Consider the following 26,351-nt stretch of genomic DNA (forward strand, 5'->3'; position numbering starts at 1 on the left):
TGCTTGAATTATGCTTTTTTTACTTGCACATACATTATGACATAAATATCATTCAATACAATAAGCTCTATAGAGCTAACATAAAATATGGATTACTGCAATTTTACATGAGAGGATTTAGTGAGTTAATGTGTTTAATATATCCAAAAAAATAGTAACAACTCATGTGTACAGAGCATTTCAGTCACAGGCTTCATGTTTATTAATGATACAGGATCAGCTTCCAAATAAAAACATAAATATCTATACAGTTACGATCGATATGAATAAAGCTTTACTGTGGACATGTCATTTGTCACTCAACTTAATTAAATTTTGAATTACTGATGCTGTCATAGGATAAAATTGGTGGATTTGAAAAAATTTGTCACAGTATATTTGTTTGACGTATAAATGTATTATTAAATATAACCCCCCCCCCCCAAAAAAACAAACAAACAAACAAACAAACAACAAACAAACAAACTTTGTACTTTACATACATACATTCTTTGAAAAATCCAGCAACTGTCAAATATCATCTCGGCATGATGTGATTAAATTAGAACGGGCTAAAAGAACTGTTTGCACGATCAGCTCATTATGCTCATTGGTGCTCATTATGGGCTCCCGCCCCTGGCCCACGCACCTGCCATCTCCACACCTGCTGCCTATCTTCGTAATCCCGAGCCCTACTTAAGATGGCAGCACTGTGCTACTCGTCGCTGGATCGTTGAGCTGTCAGCGGCAGTCCCCCTGCAGTCAGAAAATTAGAATCTGTGAGTTGCTTTCTGTCAGTCTGTTTCTAACTGGAGTTTCTGTGTACAGATCTTTCCCGGACCCGCCTGCGAGCGAGTGTGTGGCGTGTACGACCTTGTGGTGGAGAGAGGAGAGAAATTTGGAAACGTTTGGAGTCTGTTCGATCCCTCACGGACCCTGGAGCCAGAGGTGTGGACTCGAGTCACATGACTTGGACTCGAGTCAGACTCGAGTCATTAATTTTATGACTTTAGACTTGACTTGAAAAAATGTTCTAAGACTTGTGACTTGACTTGGACTTTTACACCAATGACTTGGGACTTGAATTGGACTTGAACCGGTTTACTTGAAAAGACTTGATATTTCACCCCAAATATAAAATTTAACATGCATATTATATAGAGATTGAAAATGTGACGTCATTCACGGGTAGAACCGCAAAGGATTCTGGGAACTCGTGGCAAGCGGTACTAGCGCATGCAGGCTTTCAATTAAAATCAGTTATACAGCGATAAAAAGAAACACAAAAATGTCAAGAAGCTGTTGTATTATTAACTGCAATAGCCGGTCGCATGACAGCCACGGGAAGCCGACGGGTAAAGAGATCGGTTGTTATCGGATTACGTCGTTGAAGAGAAATTGTTCGAGCCATGTTTCCGAAGTAACAAAGAGGCGACGGATGGCCTGGATCACAGCCATTCAAAGATCAAATATAACATCCCAGAACCCTCCAGCTCACAGGTTAGTCTGCTCCAAGCATTTACACGAAGGTCAGTGTTTTTTAGTACTTAATACGTCATTTTCATAACATAATTGGTGATATAGGTTACAAGCAAGTCTGGCGCTGAACAGAAATTGTCGCGCTATGCTCCTTTATTTATTGTGCATAAATAGTGAATTGTCCTGACACAATATTGCGTTTCGCTTCTGTTATTATGGTACATTGACAAAAACATATACTTTTATTCACAGGATAGAACAGTTGTTTTGTATCACTAATTGTCCAGTACGATTACAGCATACAATATTGTTGTCACTGCTACATTTCTGTGATGCTACCAGAAATTATTTCCACTGCTAATTAATTACCGTTGAGCTCAAAGGTCCTATTAATAAACGGTTAAGGAATGTGTATTTATGACGACGATTTGTGAGACTGGTAAACTTATGATACGTACGATGGTCTTTCGTTCTACACGGTGCATTTCAAGGTCCTGCACCCATCCGTCGGTAAACTGTACCTGGGCTTGTTGCAGTGACCTGAAGTTACTAAACTTCATGAGTGTATGCACTCACTCCAAGAACCGTATGATTATAAATATGCATATAAATATGCTACGATGAGATAGCTGACTTCATCTAACTAGCAAATGTTGTCCAGGCTACGTTGGTGATGCAGTGTTTTTTTTTTTTTTTTTTTTTTTTTTTTTTTTTTATAAATGTGTATGATATTTTTGTCATGCGATTTTAAAGCTGGTCCTACAACCGCATCCAAGAATGACATGCAGCTTATCTCAGAACTGTCGGTGAAAATTATTCTTGGAGCTAGGTTTAATTGAGCTGCATTTTAAAGAGGTGCAATTTCACAATTTGTGTATATTTTCTAAGTTCACTATTTTGTCATGTGTTGAGAAAAACACAGATTTTAAAATTACATGGTCTAACATTTACATTTAGCATAACTGCAACATTATTTTTTCGTTGTTTTTTTTTTTTTTTAAAGACTCGAAAGGACTTGAAATTCAAAGTTTCAGACTTGTGACTTGACTCGGACTTTTACACCAGTGACTTGAGACTCGACTCTGACTTGCCTGACATTACTTGAGACTTGAGGATAAAGACTTGAGACTTACTTGAGACTTGCAAAACAATGACTTGGTCCCACCTCTGCCTGGAGCCCTGGACCTCCCCGCTTCCCCCCTCTTGCACGTGTGCATATTATCACCTGGTGTCTTTTGTAAATAAATTCACTGTCTTCTTTGCAAGGATCCCTGGTCTGCGCGTGAGTCCGTTTACACCCCGTAATCACTGCAGAATTGTGTGTTTTTAACACTTCACTTTGTTGAACTGCATAACAAAATAAAAAGTCAGGAAACATGTGAACACAGCAGGAAGAAGTACAGGGCATCAGTGTTTCACATCTGAATCTGCAGACTGGTCAGACACACCTTGAATCCCTGCTGAGTGAAAGTGGTTCCAGAAAACCGGTGGCTAGAAATACATAAATGTGTGGTTATCTTCATACAGAAACGACAATGCTTGAGAAACATGATGTTTTAGAAAACATGACACCAGAAGAGGTAGGTAGTTTCCTTTTTTACCCATAGTATTGATTGCAATTGCAGCAGTTTACAAAACATAATCCCAAGTCACATGTGGCTTTAAACACAACTTTAAATATAACAGCAGTTCTGAAAACATTTGAGATGCTGTATTAAATGTAAATTTTAAATAAAATGCAACAATTTGAAAATGTTACAAACCCATCTTTTAATCGCAACAGAACATAGAAAATACATCAAATGTTGAAACGTAGAAAATGTACAATTTTTAAGAAGGAAAAAAATAGCTAATTTTAAATTCGATAATAGTTGGGACTATGTTTAGTACGACTGGTCTTTGTGGAATGGAGGGTTCAGGGGCAGTACCAGAGGAGGCCATTTCTATTTTGCTATGTTCTTCTATTTATGTGCACACTTGGTAAGCTGGCACTGAGGTGTGGTTGGTGCTGACTTTGATTGGCAGTCACTGTAGCTCTGACAGTTAATAAAACTGAGCGAACTGGGTTTGGTCTAGTATCACCTTTGGACAAGCATAACCAGAGACTTGCGTCCAGTGGTGTGTGTTGGGGAACCCAAAGATCCTCAAGGTGCTTTGTACAACTTATCTCATTCACACCAGCACCTTTTTTCTACACCTAAGTGCTTTCTAACAGTCACACTCCAATAATTGCATCAGAAAGTAGTTTAGGGTTTCTGGCTCAATGATACTTTGCATGTCAACTGAGCAGCCAGGGACTGAACCACCATTAGCAGATGACCTGCACTACCTCCTGAGGTGCACTACGCTCGTGTTTTGGTAACAGTCTATAAACGTCTGGGAACTGAGGAGATCTTGCTCTTTTGGGAGAGAAATATTGTTGCCCCATTGTAGCCTGATAGATTATTCTAGCTGCTCAACAGTCCTGGGTCTTTTTTCTCATGTTTTTCATTTCAAGACACACCAAATGTTTTTCAGTTGGTGGCCAGATGCTTCTAGTACAAGGCCATGCTGCTGGAAGAGATGCAGTATGTGGTTTTACTGAAATATGCAAACCCTTCCCTGAAGCCATACTCTGGATGGTACATAAGTTGCTCCCCATACCATCAGAGATGGAGGCTTTAAACTGAGTTCTGATAGAAAGGCAGATGGTCCCTCTCCTGTTTAGTCCAGAGGAGCAAGTGCCCAATTCTGTTTTCCAAAAACAATTTCAAATTTTAGTTTGTCTTATTACAGAAGTGTTTTCCACTTTGTTTAAGTCAATTTTTCTTTGTATAACAGAGTTTTAATCTACAGCCATCAAACTGTCTTCACAGATGATTTCTGGAGGTGCTCCTGAGCCTATGCAGTTCACGATAGAATGATACCTGTTCTTAATTCAGTGTCATCTGAGGGTCTGAAGGTAATCGGCATCCAAAATTGATTTTTATCCTTTTATCTAAATTGTAGAACAATGTTTTTCAGAGGTGTCTTCTAAAAACTTCTGGTTTATGATGACCTTTTTGATGCCATGTTTTCTGAAACTTGTAAAGCCGAAGCTGGGCCCATTTAAACCTCTCCCATTCCATCACTTTTGGCTAGAATATACTAAATAATAGAAACATTACCGGTCTATATTGTTAGATGAATGAGTATCCATCACTGTGCTAATTGAACACACCTTCCTTTCAACAGTGATGATGACTGGCTAAGAATGGACACCACTTCATATGCCTCACAGTGATTAGGTTTACTACCTACTGGTCTGTTGACCTCACTGAAATGGTGAGTTTTAAGGAAAATGTGGAAAAAAAATTAACCAGAGCATATGTTATTAGCTCAGTTACCTTGTTGCTGAAACTTGAGCTTCAATTCAGCTAATGTACTCTTATGAGGCAGTCATGTCTTCTAAATAGTGCTGTCAGCGTTAATCTCGTTATTAACATTTATTAACACTGACAGCACTACTTCTAAACCTTACGTATGGAGGCAGGAGTTTGAACATTTAAAATCATTAGAACTAGCTGTATTTTCAACCACTTTGTATTTTTAACTTCCCACCACAGCCTGTGCACATGAAAAATTCTGGAACTTGCCTGTTTCCATCCAAATATTTTTTACATTTTAATTTTATTTAAAAGAGTGTAAAAAATTGTAAATAAGTCCTGCCAGACTGCGGCTTTCAGACTAAAGAAGTGTTAAAAATAGCAGCAGACCAAATCTTTGCTCTGAACCATGCAGACTAATAATTATTCACATTATTGAAACAAACCCATTGCTGCGCATATCCACATATTTCTGTCTTTTGAGAATTGATTGTTTTTTTTATGTGATTGTGTTGATCAATCACCAGCAAGATGCTAACAGCTGAGTTACTGTTGAGTTAGCCATTATATGATCAGCCCAACTTCTAATACTGACTAACAGACCTTTGATCTTTGTCATGTGTTACTAGTACGTTGAATTTTAGTTCAAGTGTCCTAGGTAAGTGAAATATCTCTGCAGTTATGGTTACATTACAAGAAACTTTGGTATACATAGTATTGTTCTCCACGGCATGAATCCTGAGTTTCTTGATTTCTTTTACAGAGAAAACTTTATGATTATGTATTATTTTCCACTAATGTTACTATATTGACATTCATCAGCTTCACTTTGTATTTAATCAATTTCTTTCATATTTTTAGAAGCCATTCTTCACAAAAACATTTGAGCTGTTCCCATATTTGTTTCTAGAACTCTATACAGCATATAATGAAAATGCTGAAACTGACAGCAGCAAAATAGAAGCAGGTATCCATGTTAAAGCAAAAGCACTTATTCGCCTTTAAGATGATGCGCATACTAACAGAGTAACCTCGGAGAACTCTTAATGTGTGTTCCTCAATCTTAGGTCAGAATATCATTTTAGCTGAAATAACTGTCTTACAAATATGATCAGAGTTCATTATTTATCTATCATATATATATGAAAATAACTGAGTCATGATTAACAATGCACCTCATTGTGACTTTCATTTTATGATTGTTAAAAATCAAAACAATAAATATAAATAAACAATCAATACCTCACGGCATAAATACAGACACTATACACTGTATCTTTATCTATACAATTAAAATACAAAATATACGGTTTCTTCATCATACCAGGAATAGCAGTAATTTGTACAAAGACCTTTTCAATAGCAGCTGACAACTGACAAAGCTAAAAGAGACGACAAGAATTAGCATCAGTGGTTTGGAACAGAATTTATATCTTTTGTTTTTTTTAACTGATTGACATCCCATAGTCACATTGGAAACATTTAAGACATGTTTTGCTCATGTCCTTCATTATAATGATTTAGCAGCACAACAGCACTCAGAATTAGTCCCTTGTCTCACTGATGTAGTATTCATACTATCTGTGTATGCTAATGTCCCCACTGGCCTCAGTCTTGACTGACAGTGTTGTTTAGCAGTATACTGACCAGTAGATAAGATTAAAGAAGATGTATGAACCAGGGAAAATCATTCGGGAGTATTTGTCAATGGCATGCGTGTTCTGGATGATGTTGAGGGCACGAAGGCTCTTCTTCTTCTTCGTTGTTGTGGACTCACTACTCACTGACAGGTGTACCACCATATGATCAGGTTTATCAGAAACCTCGTGCATGTCTGCCTGTACTTCCTCAGGTACTATGGGCTCTTCAGTGTAGCCAGCCAAACTATTGGTGTCAGCTTCACTGTAGGTGCCATCCAACATGGTCATGGTTCGTGTTTGGGAAATACCACAGGTACAGGGCAGTGACTGGCAGGGAAGAAATACAACTGAAGTCATTATTGCATGCAACATCACCACATATCAACAGTTCATCTTTGCTCCAGGACAGAGCAGCTGGAACACAGATTTTTTGAAGATCACTGCATGAATGATAGCTGTCTTGTAAATGTGCCAATCTTATTCATTTCAGCTACTGTTATCAGAAAGGATTGTGTCGTTCAAACTTCTGCTTTAAAAGCTCTCAGTACAGCACAGTGCCATTTGTTTAAATTCATCCATCCATCCATCCATCCATCTTCTTCCACTTTATCTGGGGCTGGGTCGCGGGGGCAGCAGCCTAAGCAGATAAGCCCAGACCTCCCTCTCCCCAGCCACCTCCTCTAACTTATCCGGGAGAACACCAAGGCGTTCCCAGGCCAGCCGAGAGATATAATCTCTCCAGCGTGTCCTGGGTCTGCAGGAGGCATCCTTGTCAGATGCCCGAACCACCTCAGCTGGCTCCTTTCGATGTGGAGGAGCAGCAGCTGCTCTACTCTGAGCCCCTCCCGGTTGGCTGAACTTCTCACCCTATCTCTAAGGGAGAGGCCAGCCACCCTTCGGAGGAAACTCATTTCCGCCGCTTGTATCCACGATCTCGTTCTTTCGGTCATTACCCACAGCTCGTGGCCATAGGTGAGGGTACGGACATAGATCGACTGGTAAATTGAGACCTTCGCTTTTACACTCAGCTCTCTCTTCACTATGAAGGACCGGTGCAGCGTCCGCATCACTGCAGCCGCAGCATCAATCCATCTGTCGATCTTCGGCTCCCTTCTCCCATCACTTGCGAACAAGACCCCGAGATACTTGAACTCCTCCACTTGGGGCAGGAATTCATCCCCGACCCGGAGTGGGCACTCCACCCTTTTCCGTCTGAGAACCACGGCGCTGCTTCACACTCGACTGCAAACCGTTCCAGTGCAAGCTGGAGGCCATCACCCAATGAAGCCAACAGAACCACATCATCTGCAAAAAGCAGAGATGAGATTCTGAGGCCACCCAAGTGAAAGCCTTCCGCCACTTGGCTACGCCTAGAAATCCTGTCCATAAAAATTATGAACAGAACCGGAGACAAAGGGCAGCCCTGGCGGAACCCATCACCCACCGGGAATGAGTCTGACTTATTGCCGGCAATGCGAACCAAGCTCTTTCAAAGGTTGTATAGGGATCGAATGGCCCGTAGCAATGGACCAGACACCCCATACTCCCGTAGCATCCCGTAGACACGGTTGAATGCCTTCTTCAAGTCCACAAAACACATGTAGACTGGTTGGGCAAACTCCCATGCGCCCTCAAGTATCCTTGAGAGGATAAAGAGCTCGTCCAGTGTTCTGCAACCAGGGCGAAAACTGCATTGTTCCTTTTGTATCTGAAGTTTGACTAGTGGACGAATTCTCCTTTCCAGCACCCTGGCATAGACTTTCCCAGGGAGGCTGAGGAGTGTGATTCCCCTGTAGTTGGAACACACCCTCCGGTCTCCCTTCTTAAAGATGGGGACCACCACCCCCGTCTGCCAGTCCAGGGGTACTGCCCCTGATCTCCACGCAACATTGTAGAGGCGTGTCAATCAGGACAACCCTACAACGTCCAGAGCCTTCAGGAACTCGGGGTGGACCTTATCCACACCAGGGGCTCTGCCACCAAGGAGTTGTTTAACTGCCTCAGTGACCTCGCCCCCGGAAATTGGCGGGTCATTCCCCTCATCCCCAGACTCTGCTTCCTCCTCGGAAGACATGTCAGAGGGATTAATGAGGTCCTCGAAGTATTCCTTCCACCGCGCGACAATTTTCTCAGTCGACGTCAGCAGCGCTTCGCCAGCACTATACACAGTGCAGGTAGAGCACCTCTTTCCCCTCCTGAGACGCCTGACGGTTTGCCAGAATCTCTTCGAGGCAGTCCCAAAGTCTTTTTCGATGGCCTCTCCGAACTCCTCCCACACCCGAGTTTTTGCTTCAGCCACTGCCCAAGCCGCATTCCACTTGGCCTGTCGGTACCTGTCAGCTGCCTCCGAAGTCACACTGGCTAACCAAGCCTGATAGGACTCCTTCTTCAGCCTGGTGGCTCCCTTCACTTCTGGTGTCCACCATTTGGTTTGGGGGTTACCACCACGACAGGCACCAACCACTTTGCGGCCGCAGCTAAATGCAGCAGCTTCAATGAAGATGCTGAACATGGTCCATTTGGACTCAATGTCCCCAGTCTCCCTCGGAATGCTGTTGCAGCTCTGCCGGTGGTGTGCGTTGAAGATCTCACAGACTGGGGCCTCTGCTACAGTGGGGCAAAAAAGTATTTAGTCAGCCACCGATTGTGCAAGTTCCCCCACCTAAAATGATGACAGAGGTCAGTAATTTGCACCAGAGGTACACTTCAACTGTGAGAGACAGAATGTGAAAAAAAAATCCATGAATCCACATGGTAGGATTTGTAAAGAATTTATTCGTAAATCAGGGTGGAAAATAAGTATTTGGTCAATAACAAAAATACAACTCAATACTTTGTAACATAACCTTTGTTGGCAATAACAGAGGTCAAACATTTACTATAGGTCTTTACCAGGTTTGCACACACAGTAGCTGGTATTTTGGCCCATTCCTCCATGCAGATCTTCTCGAGAGCAGTGATGTTTTGGGGCTGTCGCCGAGCAACACGGACTTTCAACTCCCGCCACAGATTTTCTATGGGGTTGAGGTCTGGAGACTGGCTAGGCCACTCCAGGACTTTCAAATGCTTCTTACGGAGCCACTCCTTTGTTGCCCGGGCGGTGTGTTTTGGATCATTGTCATGTTGGAAGACCCAGCCTCGTTTCATCTTCAAAGTTCTCACTGATGGAAGGAGGTTTTGGCTCAAAATCTCACGATACATGGCCCCATTCATTCTGTCCTTAACACGGATCAGTCGTCCTGTCCCCTTGGCAGAAAAACAGCCCCATAGCATGATGTTTCCACCCCCATGCTTCACAGTAGGTATGGTGTTCTTGGGATGCAACTCAGTATTCTTCTTCCTCCAAACACGACGAGTTGAGTTTATACCAAAAAGTTCTACTTTGGTTTCATCTGACCACATGACATTCTCCCAGTCCTCTGCTGTATCATCCATGTGCTCTCTGGCAAACTTCAGACGGGCCTGGACATGCACTGGCTTCAGCAGCGGAACACGTCTGGCACTGCGGGATTTGATTCCCTGCCGTTGTAGTGTGTTACTGATGGTGACCTTTGTTACTTTGGTCCCAGCTCTCTGCAGGTCATTCACCAGGTCCCCCCGTGTGGTTCTGGGATCTTTGCTCACCGTTCTCATGATCATTTTGACCCCACGGGATGAGATCTTGCGTGGAGCCCCAGATCGAGGGAGATTATCAGTGGTCTTGTATGTCTTCCATTTTCTGATGATTGCTCCCACAGTTGATTTTTTTCACACCAAGCTGCTTGCCTATTGTAGATTCACTCTTCCCAGTCTGGTGCAGGTCTACAATACTTTTCCTGGTGTCCTTCGAAAGCTCTTTGGTCTTGGCCATGGCGGAGTTTGGAGTCTGACTGTTTGAGGCTGTGGACAGGTGTCTTTTATACAGATGATGAGTTCAAACAGGTGCCATTCATACAGGTAACGAGTGGGGGACAGAAAAGCTTCTTACAGAAGACGTTACAGGTCTGTGAGAGCCAGAGATTTTCCTTGTTTGAGGTGACCAAATACTTATTTTCCACCCTGATTTACCAATAAATTCTTTACAAATCCTACCATGTGGATTCATGGATTTTTTTTTTTTTTTCACATTCTGTCTCTCACAGTTGAAGTGTACCTCTGGTGCAAATTACTGACCTCTGTCACAATCGGTGGCTGACTACATACTTTTTTGCCCCACTGTATTACGCTTCCGGGCACCCAACACGTCCCTATATTATGAGATTGGAAAAATGAGGAAACACGAGAATCGTTCAGAATGAATTTACACATGTATGTTTGTTTTACTTAAATCGCTTTGGAAAGACTATCTAACGTCATTAGGTGCACACTGTAGGTGTTCGCAGCACACCCTCACTACGCGTTTAGGTGCACTGGGTCTGTCCAGCGTCCCCTGCCACCTGATCCAAGTCACCACCAGGTGGTGATCAGTTGACAGCTCAGCCCCTCTCTTTACCTGAGTGTCCAGAACATATGGTCGCAGGTCTGGTGGAAAGATTACAAAATCGATCATTGACCTGCGGCCTACAGCATCCTGGTGCCACGTGCATTTATGGACACTCTTATGTTCGAACAAGGTGTTCAATTCAGTTTTATTAATATAGCGCCAATTCATAACAACAGTTGCCTCAAGGCACTTTGGTCTAATCTTAAAAGTAGAGATGTGTCTGTCTCCTGAGTTAACAGAAGGAGATAGAAAGAAAAATAAAGGAGAAGAGTGATAGAGAGAGAAAAGACACTAAAAATCTGCTCCATCACCTGCTGAAGGAAAAAAAAGCAAAAAGAAAATAACAGAGTAGGGGAATCACAGCAACAACCAACCAACAAACCAGTAACAGTAAATAATAAATATTGAATGTTACTGAGCAGCATACAGGAGCCTACAGGCTCCAGCAGGCAGACTGCTACGCCAGAGCAGACCAAGCCCCGGGCCCAGAGACCTGAGATCCAAGGGCCCTCCACACCCCGGGAGGTGCCCAACTGAGCCAGGGGGACCAGGCCCCACCAAGCAGCTGCTGGGAGTGAGCCAGTACTCACCCGAGAACCCAGCGCCAGACACAGAGAACCACGAATGCAATGGCAGGGAGTGTGGTGGGGGGAGAGATACTTTGGAAAAAGCTGCAATCACAGCACTGTAGGATGGTGACTCCTCCTCGGCTTAGTGATGCTCGTTCCCTTTCTAACATTAAAGACCTCCCTGACTCTGTTCCAACCAGCGTTTCTCCCTGTCCAAGATGTGTACATCCTCATCACTGGAAGACTGGCCTGTAGGTGTAAATAGACTGCGGAGTCCTGGCCTGACAAGATAGCTCTTCTGTGTTGTGCCATCCACCTAGCCAGGGTTCTTTGGTTTCCCTAAATGTATAATTCAACTGTTAAACATCATTCAGGGATGAGATCTCACAAATTTCACTAACTCTAACAAACTGCTGGCCACAAACACTCACTGTTTCTCTGTTCTTTATTTCTGTCTTTATTTCTTTGGCACTCTTGAGGTGTTGCTTGTAAAACAGAAACCCTGACAGATATTGTAGTAAGTGAAGTGACTCGGGAAGAGAGTCTGGAGGTTTTGCCATTTGATACAGCTGAAGGAGTTGAGGTGTGCCTTGTGAGTAGAATGAATTAACCTCTTTTTAGTTACATTACTTTCTCTTTTGATTTATCAGTGCAGTGAAACAAACCTGAGACCGCACTCTCTCTCTCATTTTGCGCTCTCGACGGTCCTGGACAGTGGACAGGTAGTTGACAGCAGCGTATTCCAACACAGACAAGAAGACAAAGACAAAGCTGACCCAGAGATAAATGTCCACAGCTTTGATGTAGGAGACCCTGGGCATGGAGGCATTCACTCCAGTAATGATGGTGGACATGGTCAACACTGTGGTGATGCCTGGACACAGGATACAAAGTTTTACTAAAGTAAACATGTTTGAATCTTAGCATGCATCTTTTTCATATTACATTGTAGACACTACAGCATAATTCTTTTTTATCTTCAGTCAGGGAGCTAATCTTATGTATAGCTAAAAGTGCAGGCGTAAAAGCATTACCCTGATTCAATACCATTGCCACGCAATGCATGTGACATGACAAGGCTGGATATTTGATTATATGCTGAAGATAATAAAATCATCATTTTAAATTAAATATAACTAGAAAATAATAAAAATACATCAGTGCGTTGTGGCCTTGTATAGTGTATTACCTACAATGATAGTAGGTGTTTTAACATCGTAAATTTACAAGTGTGAGTTTTAGAAATTTGTTGGATCTCTCACAACCACTTGTAATTGCAAAACTATTAACAACTGAATTCTGTCATGATCCTGGGTCTTTTGACCCAGCGTTTTAAGTTTGAGTTTATTTTGTTCATTAGGTTATCTAAGTTCATTTGGTTATTAGACTCCTTGTGTTTTCTTCCCCTGTATTTAAGTTTCCCCTCAACCTTCGTGTTTCATGCTGCGTGTCTTATGTTATCAAGTTTGTATTATCATGTCTGTCTCATGTTTCCTGTTTTATTTTGAAGGAGTCGTGTGTTCTTTGTACATTGTATTTAGTTTCACTTCCCTTGTCCTGTCATTAGGCTCATGTCAGTCAGCTGTTCCTCCATGTGTTCCCACTTCCCCTAATCACCTGCTGTGTATTTAAGTCCTCTATTTTCAGTGTGTGATTGTCAGGTCGTCTGTTGTTCATGCCATGCTTCCAAGTTTCTTGTCTAGGTTTTTCTTATTGTTTGTTTAGATTCCCCAGTTTAGGTTTGTGTTAATTTTGCTTCAGTTTGCCTTGCCCTTTGTTTGTACCTTTTCTACCAGCCATATTAAACGGCTCGCCTTTTGTTAACATTTCAAGTTCTGTTCCCTGTTCCTTGGAGTCTGCGTTTTGGGTCCTTTTCTCAATTCATACAGTCTGCTCTCGCCAGACTGTGACAGAACGACCTGACCAGAATGGACCCAGCAGACATCTTTGAGGATTTTTGGGAGTTCAGCACTCGTGTGACCATTCTCCATGGACAGTGGAAAATCTATTCTGCGTGCAGACAGGAGAGTGAGAAGGAGTCAGTTAGAGTTCAGCTGCACCGGATTCTGTCTGCATACCCGGCTTACATGGAGGGATTGTCGGAGGATTTGCACGGCTTCATCCGCACCGTGTTGCCAAAGCAGCCCCCCAGCATGCAGACTGAATTACTCCAGCCCCTCTGTGACGCAGCCCTCCCTATGCCAGCTATAGGAGCTAAAGTTGGCGTGTTGAGTCTCCCGCCTGTCTCCATGTCCATGTCGCCACTGCAGCAGACAAGTGCTGCGTTTTCCTCACCTCAACCGGTGGCTGCTTCCAGCGCTACATTCATCTCAGCCGTAGCGGCGCCGGCCTCCACGACCACGGCTTCCAGGAGGAGGTGGCGTCCAGGTCGTCACCACGGCTCACAGCAACATGAGGTGGGTGATTGTATTCTGAATCCACGCGTTTTTTCTAAGGACAATATTGGAACAAACACTGCCTTAAAGGTTCATGGGCATGTTTATGAAATGACTAAGACTGAAAAATCACCAGCCAAGTCTTCCACGGAATATCTTATCCCTCTGCACAATTACCTAGCATCCCAGTGTATTGATCATGCTATGAACTTTGCTTCCAAGAAGCCAAATTATAAGACTGTTTGCACTGGAAGTGCTAGCCATGAGGCTCAGCTAAGCTACTGTGGGACCGAGATCCAGGCCAGGTTGGGGCCAGGGGCTGAGTTGGAGTTTGTGCAGCCTTTTCCTGTGTCTGCTGGGGGGCCCGAGGAGCCCGTCCAGCCACCACCTGCGGCTGCCTCGCTGTCGCCTGGTCCAGCTTCTGCTTCAGCTTCTGCTTTGCCCGTCCAGCCTCATGCCATGTGAGCTGGAGGGCCCGAGGAGCCCGTCCAGTCTCATGCCACGTCAGCTGGGGGTTCAGGAGAACCGCACCAGCCTCATGCCACGTCAGCTGGAGGGCCCGAGGAGCCCGTCCAGCCTCATGCCACGTCAGCTGGGGGTTCAGGAGAACCGCACCAGCTTCACGCCACGTCAGCTGGAGGGTCCGAGGAGCCCGTTCAGCTTCCTGTCTCCGTTGGAGGGTCCGAGGGGCCCGTTCAGTCACCAGCTGCTCCACCAGCAGCCTCATCCACGTTTGCAGCTGATGTGTCTTCATCCACACTAGCTGCGGCCTCCGTGTCTCCGTCCACGTCGTCGCCTGGTCCGGCCTCGTCAGAGTCTTCAGCCTCGTCGGGTCCGGCCTCGTCAGAGTCTTCAGCCTCGTCGGGTCCGGCCTCTGCCTCTGCTACGCCTGGTCCTGCCTCTGCTGCGTCTGGCCCTGCCTCGCCTCAGCCAGAGGTCTCCGCACCTGCTGGCCCTGCCTCGCCTGGTCCTGTTGTGCCAGCTGGAGGTTCAGCCAAGCGCGCCCAGCATCCTTCCACGCCATCGCCTGCAGCGCCGCCACCTGCGGCTTCCACGCCGTCGCCTGCAGCGCCATTATCTGTGCCTGCCACGCCTCAGCCTTGTCTCCTTCCACCTGCCAAGCCACGTCCAGGTCCAGCACGGCTGTTTCCGGAGCCTGTCAGGACAGCCTGTCGACGGAAACCAACCAAACCATCCAAGGATTATCGTCCACGCCGTCGACCACCCGCCAAGCCGCCCGACAGGTCTCGTCCACGTCACCGCCGGCCACGAGCCAAGCCACCCGACAGGTCTCGTCCATGTTGCCGCCGGCCACGAGCCAAGCCACCCGAGTGTGGCCAGCCATGCTTGCTTCGCCACTGCCACCTTCCACATGGCCGGCCCCCTGAACCCTTGAACTATGGACTACTGTGCCATCGGCCTCCAGGTCGGCCACCTGAACTACTGTGCCATGAACTCCTTTTCTGCCGAGATCATGGTCGCCCTCCTGAAACAGGGTCTCGGACTCTTAAGCCCTTGTGTTTGGACTGAGTGCTTCGGTTTCTTTGTTTTGTTTCTGGCCCTCCATCCTGGACCCCCACCGCCCGCCCTGGGTGGGTTGTGTTGATTTTGTTTCATGTTTGTTTTCTTGCTGCTTCTTTTCTTTGTTCATGGTTTTGGGCGTCTGGAATCCGCCCTTGAAGGGGGGGCTCTGTTATGATCCTGGGTCTTTTGACCCAGCGTTTTAAGTTTGAGTTTATTTTGTTCATTAGGTTATCTAAGTTCATTTGGTTATTAGACTCCTTGTGTTTTCTTCCCCTGTATTTAAGTTTCCCCTCAACCTTCGTGTTTCATGCTGCGTGTCTTATGTTATCAAGTTTGTATTATCATGTCTGTCTCATGTTTCCTGTTTTATTTTGAAGGAGTCGTGTGTGTTCTTTGTTCATTGTATTTAGTTTCACTTCCCTTGTCCTGTCATTAGGCTCATGTCAGTCAGCTGTTCCTCCATGTGTTCCCACTTCCCCTAATCACCTGCTGTGTATTTAAGTCCTCTATTTTCAGTGTGTGATTGTCAGGTTGTCTGTTGTTCATGCCATGCTTCCAAGTTTCTTGTCTAGGTTTTTCTTATTGTTTGTTTAGATTCCCCAGTTTAGGTTTGTGTTAATTTTGCTTCAGTTTGCCTTGCCCTTTGTTTGTACCTTTTCTACCAGCCATATTAAACGGCTCGCCTTTTGTTAACATTTCAAGTTCTGTTCCCTGTTCCTTGGAGTCTGCGTTTTGGGTCCTTTTCTCAATTCATACAGTCTGCTCTCGCCAGACTGTGACAGAATTCAATTTAATTAAATTTATATAGTGCCAAATCACAATAACACTTCCCTCAAAACACTTTATATTGTAAGGTAAAGACCCTATAATAATAAAAAGAAAACAGAGAATCCCCAACAATTATATGACCCCATAAATCAGAGACAAAGTCTGAGAATTCGGACAGAACCTCAGCCTAGGTGGATGATGGGTAACAACAAATAAGACTGGTTGTTTGATTTTTCCAGCTGGGGTGGACAAGGCTAAGTGTCAGGCTTTTGAATGAATTAAAATTCTGTCTAGGTCTTTGGTTGATTAATCAACTGGTGTGGAATAATGTGCAAACACACATTATTACTCAAGGATGTCAAGGACTAACTAAACATCTGAAGCAGTGAGCAAGACAGTGCAGGAGAGACGAGTGAAGTGGCCATGCTGCTAGCGAGTTTTTAATTAAATTGGCTACGCAGATAAGCTACACAAAAACACCAGTGTGTGTTGTAACAGGAAGAGATACTCTACTGCAAGAGAGAGAGCCAACCTGAATGTCATTTCATTTTTCTAATACCTCCATTTTTTTTACAGCAGGATGAGTCCAGATGTCTTTAAAGGACCAATGTGTTACAGGTGATCACATGCAAAGTATGAGCAATTTTCTGTATAATCGCATTAAACTATGAATCATTGCTTTTCATTTGTTTAAAATGAACCAATGTTATCTACATTTGGTCTGCCAAGCATACTGTGAAGTCACAGTAGTTTCTCCTACATGCTTGGAATGTGAGGAATTGAGTTCGGCAACCTCAGATCCAACACAGTGCTCGCCTCATTTCACTTCAGTGATAGGCTTGCAATTGTTTCATGTTTTCCTGGTTTTAAAAAGACCAAAACTAGTAGTGTGTTAGTTCATCTCTCAAAAGGACCATCTGTGGCTTAAAGACCTTATCATGTTCATTCCGACTGATGGTATCAATCTTTAACAGCTCCATATTTATAGAATTGAAAAATGCTTCTTAAAACAGCTTGACCATGCACAGTTCTTGCTGGGTCGTGTCTGGATTTTTTTCCATCTTGTTTTTCATTTGAAGTTATAATATCAGTACATTTGGTTCTGTTGGCCACAGAACCAAATGAAATGGTGCATACAGCAGTCGCTGACATTGTTTGTGTGGCATGGGGACATTTCTTAAAGATTAACAAGTAGCAAGAGGACATGACTGGGAATTTGGAAATTCTTTTTATAAATTAAGAGAATATTAGAAGATGAAGACGTCAATTATAGATAACTGATAAATGTACAGCCTATTCAAAATGAGTATATATTTTGTCTTTTTAAGTCCTTTGTTAAACAGGTCTTTAAAGATTAATTTAAGTGAAACATTATTAACATTTAATTTATTATAAGGGAATCAAATCCATAATAGGCTTAGTTTAAATGTCATGTAAAGTTAATAAAAAGGTTATTCTCTAGTCCATTTTATTAAAAATCATTTTGTTTGAGAAGCTCATTAATGTAGGGAGTCCAGTAGAATGACTCCATTAATGAAGTGAGGAGGTGGGGAGCATGTACACTAGAAAATTGGGTGGCTGCAGAATTTTGGCTAGAACCATATAATTTTAGACACTGGTACATTTTTGCACTTTTCCAGCTGTGTACCAAAACCTATTCAGTTTACAGTTATGGGATGAAAAATTGGTTACATTTAGCTTTTAACTGAGAGGTGAGACGCCCCCCCCCCCAATTCTGGAGGCTTAAATGTTATCAAACAACTGACTGAGAAAGTCTTTAAGCAGGTAAAAGGTCTGGAATTGTTCAAAAGTTGTGTTAGCATTCCAAAGGTGTTTATTTGAACACACAGCATGTATTCAAAGCAGCCAATGCAGGTTAAACTGGTCATTGTTGGCAATATTAGCTGAAGAGCTAAAATAAAATTCTGTAGGTAAATCCATTGAATGACAGTAAGTGCGGGTTAAAACGTCTTGATGCATGCTCAATCATCCAGGTAAGTAAATCTCCAAAAGTTGATTCTGCTCATCTGGACGTAGCGTTTTCAGCGGGAGAAACGTTTCCCCAATTAGATTTGGGGAAACCTGCAGTCAGCTGAGACTGAAGAAGTCACCTGGATGATGACGAAACGTTTCTCCCACTGAAAACGCTACGTCCAGATGAACAGAATCAACTTTTGGAGACAGTAAGTGAGCTGTTTTTCAATTTAATAGGAGGTAGAGAACCAACCTTTCTGCTTTATGTGTTACTTTTTTTTTTTTTTTAACATACTTGTCAGGTACTCTTAAAAGAATTCTCAAAGGAAAAGACACCAGAATTAGCTACCTGTTAATTTCATCTGCATAGACTGCCCAAGGACTGCCTGAGCAACTTTCAAATTTAAATTGCTGCTGTAAATTATTAAATGCACAAAGCAGAAAGAAGAAAAAAACAGACCTTCAAACAGTCACATAAAAACATCTCCACCAACTGAATTTAATAAGAGCGATAAGCTGAGCCATAAGAGAAGTAAGGGGGAAAGCAGATGCCTGCGTGACAAGTACAGCAACAGCCCCAATACAGAAAATAATTCAAAAGAAAAGTAAGCGTGGTATAGCGTGGGAGGCTTGTGTGATGACACATGTATGTGTGTATTCCCAGTTGGTGGAGCTATGTCACAACGAGCTTTCATCATTCCACAGAGACAGATTTTCCTCAGGCATGCAGAGCCTCTTCAAAGAACATTTGATATGAGTTTCTTTTCTTTTTTCTCTCTTTTTCTTTTTACCCAAGGAGACTCTGGCTGGCACAGCCCGGCGGTCAATCCAGAATGACACCCATGAAAGCATCACCATGAGTGTGGCGGGAAAGTACGTCTGCAGCAGGAAGAAGAAGATGTGCCGTCTCAATGTGAAGTTGATGTAGAGACGATTGTACCAGCCTGAAAACACAACAAGAGACCTTCTCAGAGTGGTAAAACAGTCAGAGCTTTCCTTACCTGAAATGTCAAGATTTTGCATGAGGTGTCAAATGTGTAGGTGTAACATGTAAGAAGTGAAGAATTCTGCTTCTTATTTCCTCTAAAGTACTGCAACAAAATGTATGACTTTTGCCCTCTAACTTAATAACATAAAAACTGCCTGGTGACAGATAGAAACAAAAAGCAGCCTAACCAAATATTTTTCTTCTTCGAGAAAACAGCTGGAAGATCCACAGGGCCTTCCTCGATTATAAAGCACTGGTTATCCGCAAGAAACATCTGATAAAACCCACGCACTGGCTTAAAAACTCATGAAATGAAATCAGTGCTTAACTAAGTGCTTAACCAGTGTAAAGACTTTCAGACAGATGTAATATGTAATGTTTGAATGCTCGTTATTTGTGCAGCAAAATTTAGAATGTTCAGCAGCAAAAGACATTTATAAAGATGAGTCTCCTGGGTTTCTGAGAAAGGTATTTTTCAAATAATAAAGTGATGCTTTTAAAATCACACCCTCTGGGTGGCTCTTGCCAGCTATTTCAAATTCTTCAATCCGTATTTGGTGAGTTGAACTTTATTGTAGTTAAACAATTTCTATACCTTTTTTTTTTAAATCCAGAAATACTATCACTAACATTTCTGCCTTGAAAAAGAATGCAGAACTTCAGAGTTTATGCTGGGGATAGGTTGTAGATAGGTTGTATCAAGAAAGGTGGGATAGAGACAGATTGAAGTCCCCCTGACTTACCTCTCATCACCTCAGAGACAGGACGAAAAGGCTTAACATCCAGTCAGAGTTTCTTTGTGTGGTTTAGTAAATCATCCTTATTCTTAAGTTTGAGCAGTGATCTTGTAATGGTAAATGGCCTGCATTTGTATAGCGCTTTTCTAGTCCATAGGACCCCAAAGCACTTTACACTACATTCAGTCATTCACACACACATTCACACACTGGCGATGGCAAGCTACATTGTAGCCACAGCTGCCCTGGGGCGCACTGACAGAGGCGAGGCTGCCGGACACAGGCGCCACCGGGCCCTCTGACCACCACCAGTAGGCAAACATGGGGTTAGTATCTTGCCCAAGGATATTTGGCATGCAGCCAGGATGCAGCCTGGGATCGAACCACCGACCTTCTGATTAATGGCTAACCTGCTCTGCCACCTGAGCTACAGCCACGTGATCAAGCTTCGACCTTGGCAAGTATTTTAAAGTTGAACAAATATAACAAATAAGCCAATACAACCTATGAAATGATTCCAAGACAGGTCTAACTGAGAGGCTGTGTAGAAACAGCCTTAGGAGGTAGGTGTGTGTGTGTGTGTGTGTGTGTGTGTGTGTGTGTGTGTGTGTGTGTGTGTGTGTGTGTGTTTTGCAGGATGGGGAGGAGCCACCAAAGAATGTCTGATTTTTATAATGTATAATTTAATAAAAATAAGTTCTATTAAGAAAAAGTGAGTATTCCTCTATATTTGAATTGTGTTAAAATGGATGTACATATGAGAATGTATTAATGACCAATCTACCTGAAGTAGAATTACCTGAAACAAATGAAACATTAAGATATTGTATCCATAGCTGACTGAAGGTTCAAATGCTGTGTAATTATTAAAAGTATATTAAGTATTACATGGAAAAGAAAAAATGCAATGAAGTGATTTCAATGACTTGTGATTGCTATTATTATTTGATTCTGCTTTTGCTTTGCTCCTGCTAAATTGTTTCAATTTGATATCCTGTAATTAAAGTCATTTTTAATCGTTTGTGAAACAGTAAAGGTATATTTCTGAGTATTAATCCTTTTGGTATAAATAGGTCTTACAGGTTACTCTAGCCCTTTGAAAGTAACAGAACTTTGAGGTCTACTGTCCAGGCCCCAAAATTTAACCCAGTGCACCAATTTAGAGGGTATCTGCCATAACAGGTATCACTGGTAAGATACCGGGCCTGCAAGGCTATTCAGACACTCGTTTATGCTTTTCATCATCTCATTAATTTCCGAAGTATCAAGAAGAATTGCTATACTAAACAAAGCAAACGTCCACTCACTGGAAAATAAACGGAACCATCTCAGACAGGATGTAACATCAACATGAGAGGTGAAAGACAGTTGTTTACTCGTGCTTACTGAGACCTGGCTTAGCAGGGCTAACCATATGCTTATTTAGATAAGCATGAAATAAAGAAACATAAAAACATGAAGATATGATAATAATTTGTACTCCATGTAGTGGTCCAGACTTGGTATTGGTCCCACCAGATTGACAGTTGTATTTGACTTGTTATTACCGGCTAATTCCATGATGTCTTTCTACCTCTGTAAACTTAAAGTTGTTGTTTCTACTTTTCATTATTTACTGTTATAAATGATTTCATTTTCAATGAGTTTAACTTAGGCTCAGTTTGACTATTTGAGGATTTCAGATTCTTTAAAAACCTCCCCCTTAAAACCATGCTAGCATAGCAGCCAATATAAAAGGTCCGAATTTATCCTAAGGGTGGAATTAAAGGAAAGGTTATATGTTGACTGTACCCAGTAAGTAAGTACAAGGCTGTATAGATACACAAAAACATAATTTAAAAAGCATCAAGAACTTATGATTTTTTGTTAAGTGTTTATACCTGTGCTGCTATAGAAGGCCAAGCGAGATGTGGTATGAAACTTCTGAATAAGAAACTGTGATAAGGAGATACGATCATCAATGCTGAGGGACTCATCTCCGCTCTTCCAGTACAGCATCAAGTCTTCATCTGTGTAAGCATCTGTAAAACACCATGCAGTAATAAGCTTAGACTTGGCCAGTAGAACTTTTAACCATTTCTTTACATTAAGAAAAAAAAAAGAAAAACAAAACAAAACAGAGGAGCAACCTAAATCAAAAGTAAAGAAACTGCAACTTAAAACTGTCAGAAGAATATATATTAGTATGTACATAACATGAAAAAACTACTCATACCACATATGAGTAGTACCAACCATTTGATTAGTAGATGATCTGCTCTATAGCCTGAGCTATAGCAACCTTAGTAAGGGATTGTATTTATTGTATTATTAAGGCAGTGCTGGACAGGATTTATAAATATTATGCCAAGCACTGTCTCTTCAGCAAATGTAAAATGTACCACTGAAAAAAGAGCCAGTTTGAAGTGGTACTCAAGAAATTTACTACACAATGCAACTGTCTTCTGTTGCAATTCCTTAACTGTCTTTTGTTGAGATTTTGAAGCTTCGCATAGTTCACAGATAAATTTAAAACATGAGAGGATGTAATGTATAGAGACACTAGTGTGTGCTGGCTTTCCTGGCAGCCTTTTTGATGCCTTTAAAAATAAAGGAATGAACAGGCTGAAGGTGCAGTGTACCTGCATGGGTACTAAGGTGCCCAGGTACACAGGTAGCTCTATCTCTGGATAGTAAGAAGAGTATTGCAGAAATAACAGGGAAAATTATGTTTTTTATGCACAGAGCCACAGTTACTTGAACCCTTGGATCCTACAATCAAGACATCCACTGGATGGCATTTACTTGGCCTAGTTTGATTGCACTTTCAGGGATTTCTGACAACATTTTTTGTATTAAATATAATTAATTTGCTGTTGCTGAAGTTATATAATGAGAAATGGCAGTTTGTGGGATTTTTCCTGTTTTCATTGTCCTGTTTGTGGTAATGCAAATCTACTACTGGTCCTGGTCCTGTCCTGTCACCATCCTCAATCTGGGGCCTAGTAGACGGAGGAGACATCTGGAAAAAAAAGCAGGGTAAGAGGAGTGGCCTGCGCTTCTTCATTAATGCCCATTCACTCGCCAACGAAACAGACTCAAACAGACTCAAACAGACTCAGCCAATAGCTTCGGTCGAGGATGCAGGATTGACAGCTGCGTGGTGATTGGCGGAAAACAACACCGACTGGCAGTGGAGCTAGAGGGGTGTTTATTGTTGGCCACAGAGGTCCCTAACCCTAACCAGCATCCAGACTGATGGTGAAACAACTAGTAACTTAGTGTTCCAACTTTCAGAAGAAGGAACTGGTTTCACAGATAGAGATCGACGAGGTGCAACACAAATGATATGGCAAGGGGGAGCCAGGTGGGAGATATCATCACCCCCACCCAAGATTGGGCACCAAGTATGAAGTAGTGACCTGAAAGATAGGATCATGGCAAAGCTGGAAAGCTGGACCGTACGAAGCCGGTTACCAAGATTGCATGAAGTACCCTCTGAAGATCTACTAGAAGATGTGAATGCAGCACTATGTACAATCCCTACTGCAACCATCATCGAGACTAATCAGCTGATCTACACAACAGCAGCATTAATCAGTGAGATGCTTGGCTATAAGATGAAAAGCCAGAAGGAACAGTACCCTACATTGAGAAGGAGATTAGAAGCCAAGATCAAGTTAGCACAGAGGGAAGTTGGCCAACTATCGGCGTTACAGAAAGGTGTGATGAAGAAGGTGCCGAAGAAGTACAGCAAGCAGTCCATACCTGAGGCCTTGGAAACTGCCAAGCAAAGACTCACAGCCTTGGCCAACTACTTGAAGAGGTATACCAGAGAAATAGAGGGCAGGAGAACAAACCAGCTGTACTCCACCAAACCATCCAAGGTGTACTCTCAATGGCAGGGGAAGAATATGAGAACAGCACCACCAAGGCTGGAGACAGAGTAATACTGGAACAGCATAAGTCAGAGGGATGCAACCTACAATGGCAATGCTCAGTGGCTAGTGGATCTAAGAGCAGACCACCGCAAACTCCCTGAACAGGGTCCAGTAAGCATTACAGTGGCAAACATCTAGCTGCTGGACAGCAACAGGCCATGACATGATTCATGCCTACTGGCTGAAGAAGCTGATTGCACTCCATGAGCATCTGGCAGCAAAAATGAACAGGCTCCTAAGGGATGAAACACAGAGAATGGCCCGACAGTCCTGATCCCCAATACCAGAGGCGTAAAACACCAGCTCCTGGTATATGGAGCAGTCACCTGAGACTGCAAGACTAGGCTGGCCAACCTGTGCACTGCCTGGATTGACTACAAGGCCTATGACTTGATGCCCCACACATGGATCCTGGAATGCCTAGAACTATACAAGATTAACAGGATCCTAAGAGTCTTCATCAGGAACTCAGTGGGGATGTGGTGAACAGCACTAGAAGCCAACTTCAAACCAATAGCCGAAGTCACCATCAAGTGCGGGATCTACCAAGGAGTTGCCCATTCCCCACTGCTGTTCTTCACAGGTCTGAACCCGACTACAAAATAGAGCAGTTGTCAGCCACCTCCTCTACATCGATGAAATCAAGCTGTATGCCAGGAGTGAACGAGACATCGATTCACTGATCCACACCACGAAGATATACAGCAACGATATCAGAATGTCAGTTGGACGGTAGTCAGAACTGAAGGATCGCACTACCGGGAGACAACATTGCAGACATTGAGGACAGCTACAAGTATTTGGAAATCCCACAAGCAAATGGAATCAGGAAGAGGCCACTTGGAAAGCTGCAACCACCAAGTACCTGCAGTACAAAAGGTCAGGCAAGTCCTGAAGAGTCAGCGGAATGGTAGGATCAAGATCCGGGGTGTTGACAGGAGATAGAAATCAAGAACAAGGAAGACAAGGAAGCTCTTGACCATGTATGGAAGGTTTAACCTCAAATCCAGCACCCTGAGACTGTACGGTAAATGGAAGGAAGGAGGCTGGAGACTAATGAAACTTAGTCTCCAGTAAGTTCAATAAGGAAAATCTATGGTCTCACATCTGTCTGCTCCCAGGTGTTGCCGGCCAAATCCAAGCTTTATCACTCCCCCTTTTCCATACTTTTAAGCTGTTTGTGTGATCACTGGTCTAGTAAAATCATTTTCTCCAGGCCAATTAGCATTCATGTCACTTACTTTAAATTTCACTGCGCATCTATCATTCTATCAAGAATGACAAAGAAGTCGAATCAGTACTTCAACTTTTACTGGAGTATTTGTAAAAACTAGCATCTGTACTTCTACTTAAGTACACAATGTCTTTACTTTTGCCACCTCTGCTGATGGATCGTGAATGGATGGTCTGTCAGTTTTATACAATCTGTGGTTTACTTTTTGTCTTTACTTTTACCACCTCTTGGGGTGGGCCGTGATGCCTGGGTTGTGTTGTCCAGTGCCCCACTTGGGCTTCGGATTTGTTCGCAGTCCCCCGGCTTCTGTGGTGTTCTGGGACCTTCTCTCTGGGTGCCATTACTATGTCCAGGGACTGGGATATGCTGGATGACTTACACTAGATCTCCATGGTGGCTCTGGAAACTGGTGCAGACTTTCATGCATGTTTGTCACACAGCATGTTGTTGAGTTGTTTGTACAGCATAAGTTACCACACTACCTGGTGTTTATCTAAGCTAGCGTACACAATGTTTTTAGGGGTGTGCTTATCTTATGTAGATTACGGGTATAACCTCACAAACCTTACACACACACACACACACACACACACACACACACACGCACACACACACACACACACACACACACACAGAGGTTAGAGGAAAAAAATGATGCAGGAGTAATGGTGTTTCAAAATAATACAGACTGTCAGATGCCTCAACCTGTAGTTGATGGTAAATATGACATGTGTGCCTAGTAGCACAGCTCACCCTTTAATTCTCTTCTGAGAAAAATGTATGCTATGACTTTTAAGAATATTGCCTGAGGGAGGTGTGAATAATATAAATTGAAACAAATTAAATTACCAACACAATACCGTGTGGAACTCCAAAATGAACCTTACTGTATGAGGAAGATTTCTCCATTTAGCTGAACAAATTGGAGCATACTGGAATAATATCATTCAAACTACTGTAGCGCAATACCTTTAATACCTCCAGCATGTTCTAGTTGCATTTTTGTCCCACCGAGCACAGTATCTCAAAGCAACACAGGTCAGCTAATCACAGTCTGTTCATAAATCAAATTCTATTAGAACTCATAATACAAATTATTGACTTATTTTTAAGTGATTATTTTCCCCACACAGCACCACTGCAACTGATCTTACACCAAATCCTACTTTCCTTCCCTATGGCCTCAGTTCTGGTAACCTAGGAATGACTGTTCTCTGTAATTATCTGCCAAATGACAGTTCAGTGTACCAAGCCTTCTTGTAATTTCAGGGTGTGGTGCTCCATTGTTCTACTGGGAAATGTCAGTGCTCACGTCAGCAATGACAGTGCAACCTTGG

General features: G+C 42.9%; 1 protein-coding gene and 1 long non-coding RNA gene across 2 annotated transcripts in view; one reads left to right on the forward strand and one right to left on the reverse strand.

The window, feature by feature from the left end:
• The first annotated feature begins 449 nt into the window (after positions 1-449).
• Positions 450-19,020, forward strand: LOC309695266. The gene is made up of 4 exons (XR_014273094.1): positions 450-927; positions 4,314-4,399; positions 4,672-4,761; positions 18,932-19,020. It is a non-coding gene; the product is annotated as an uncharacterized lncRNA (long non-coding RNA).
• gabrr2a (gamma-aminobutyric acid type A receptor subunit rho2a) overlaps positions 4,394-26,351 on the reverse strand; it is a gene marked incomplete at its 5' end in the record, with an annotated part of 82,264 nt that continues 60,306 nt past the window's right edge. Inside the window, 4 exons of the mRNA XM_082515770.1 lie at positions 4,394-6,769; positions 12,139-12,347; positions 18,927-19,079; positions 21,741-21,881. Of these exons, the coding sequence (XP_082371896.1) occupies positions 6,434-6,769; positions 12,139-12,347; positions 18,927-19,079; positions 21,741-21,881 (839 nt within the window). The 3' untranslated portion in view covers positions 4,394-6,433. The remainder of the gene's footprint in view (positions 6,770-12,138; positions 12,348-18,926; positions 19,080-21,740; positions 21,882-26,351) is intronic.

The sequence above is a fragment of the Aulonocara stuartgranti genome (genome assembly GCF_965226115.1).
Source record: "Aulonocara stuartgranti genome assembly, chromosome: 19".
Taxonomy (NCBI): Eukaryota; Metazoa; Chordata; class Actinopteri; order Cichliformes; family Cichlidae; genus Aulonocara; species Aulonocara stuartgranti.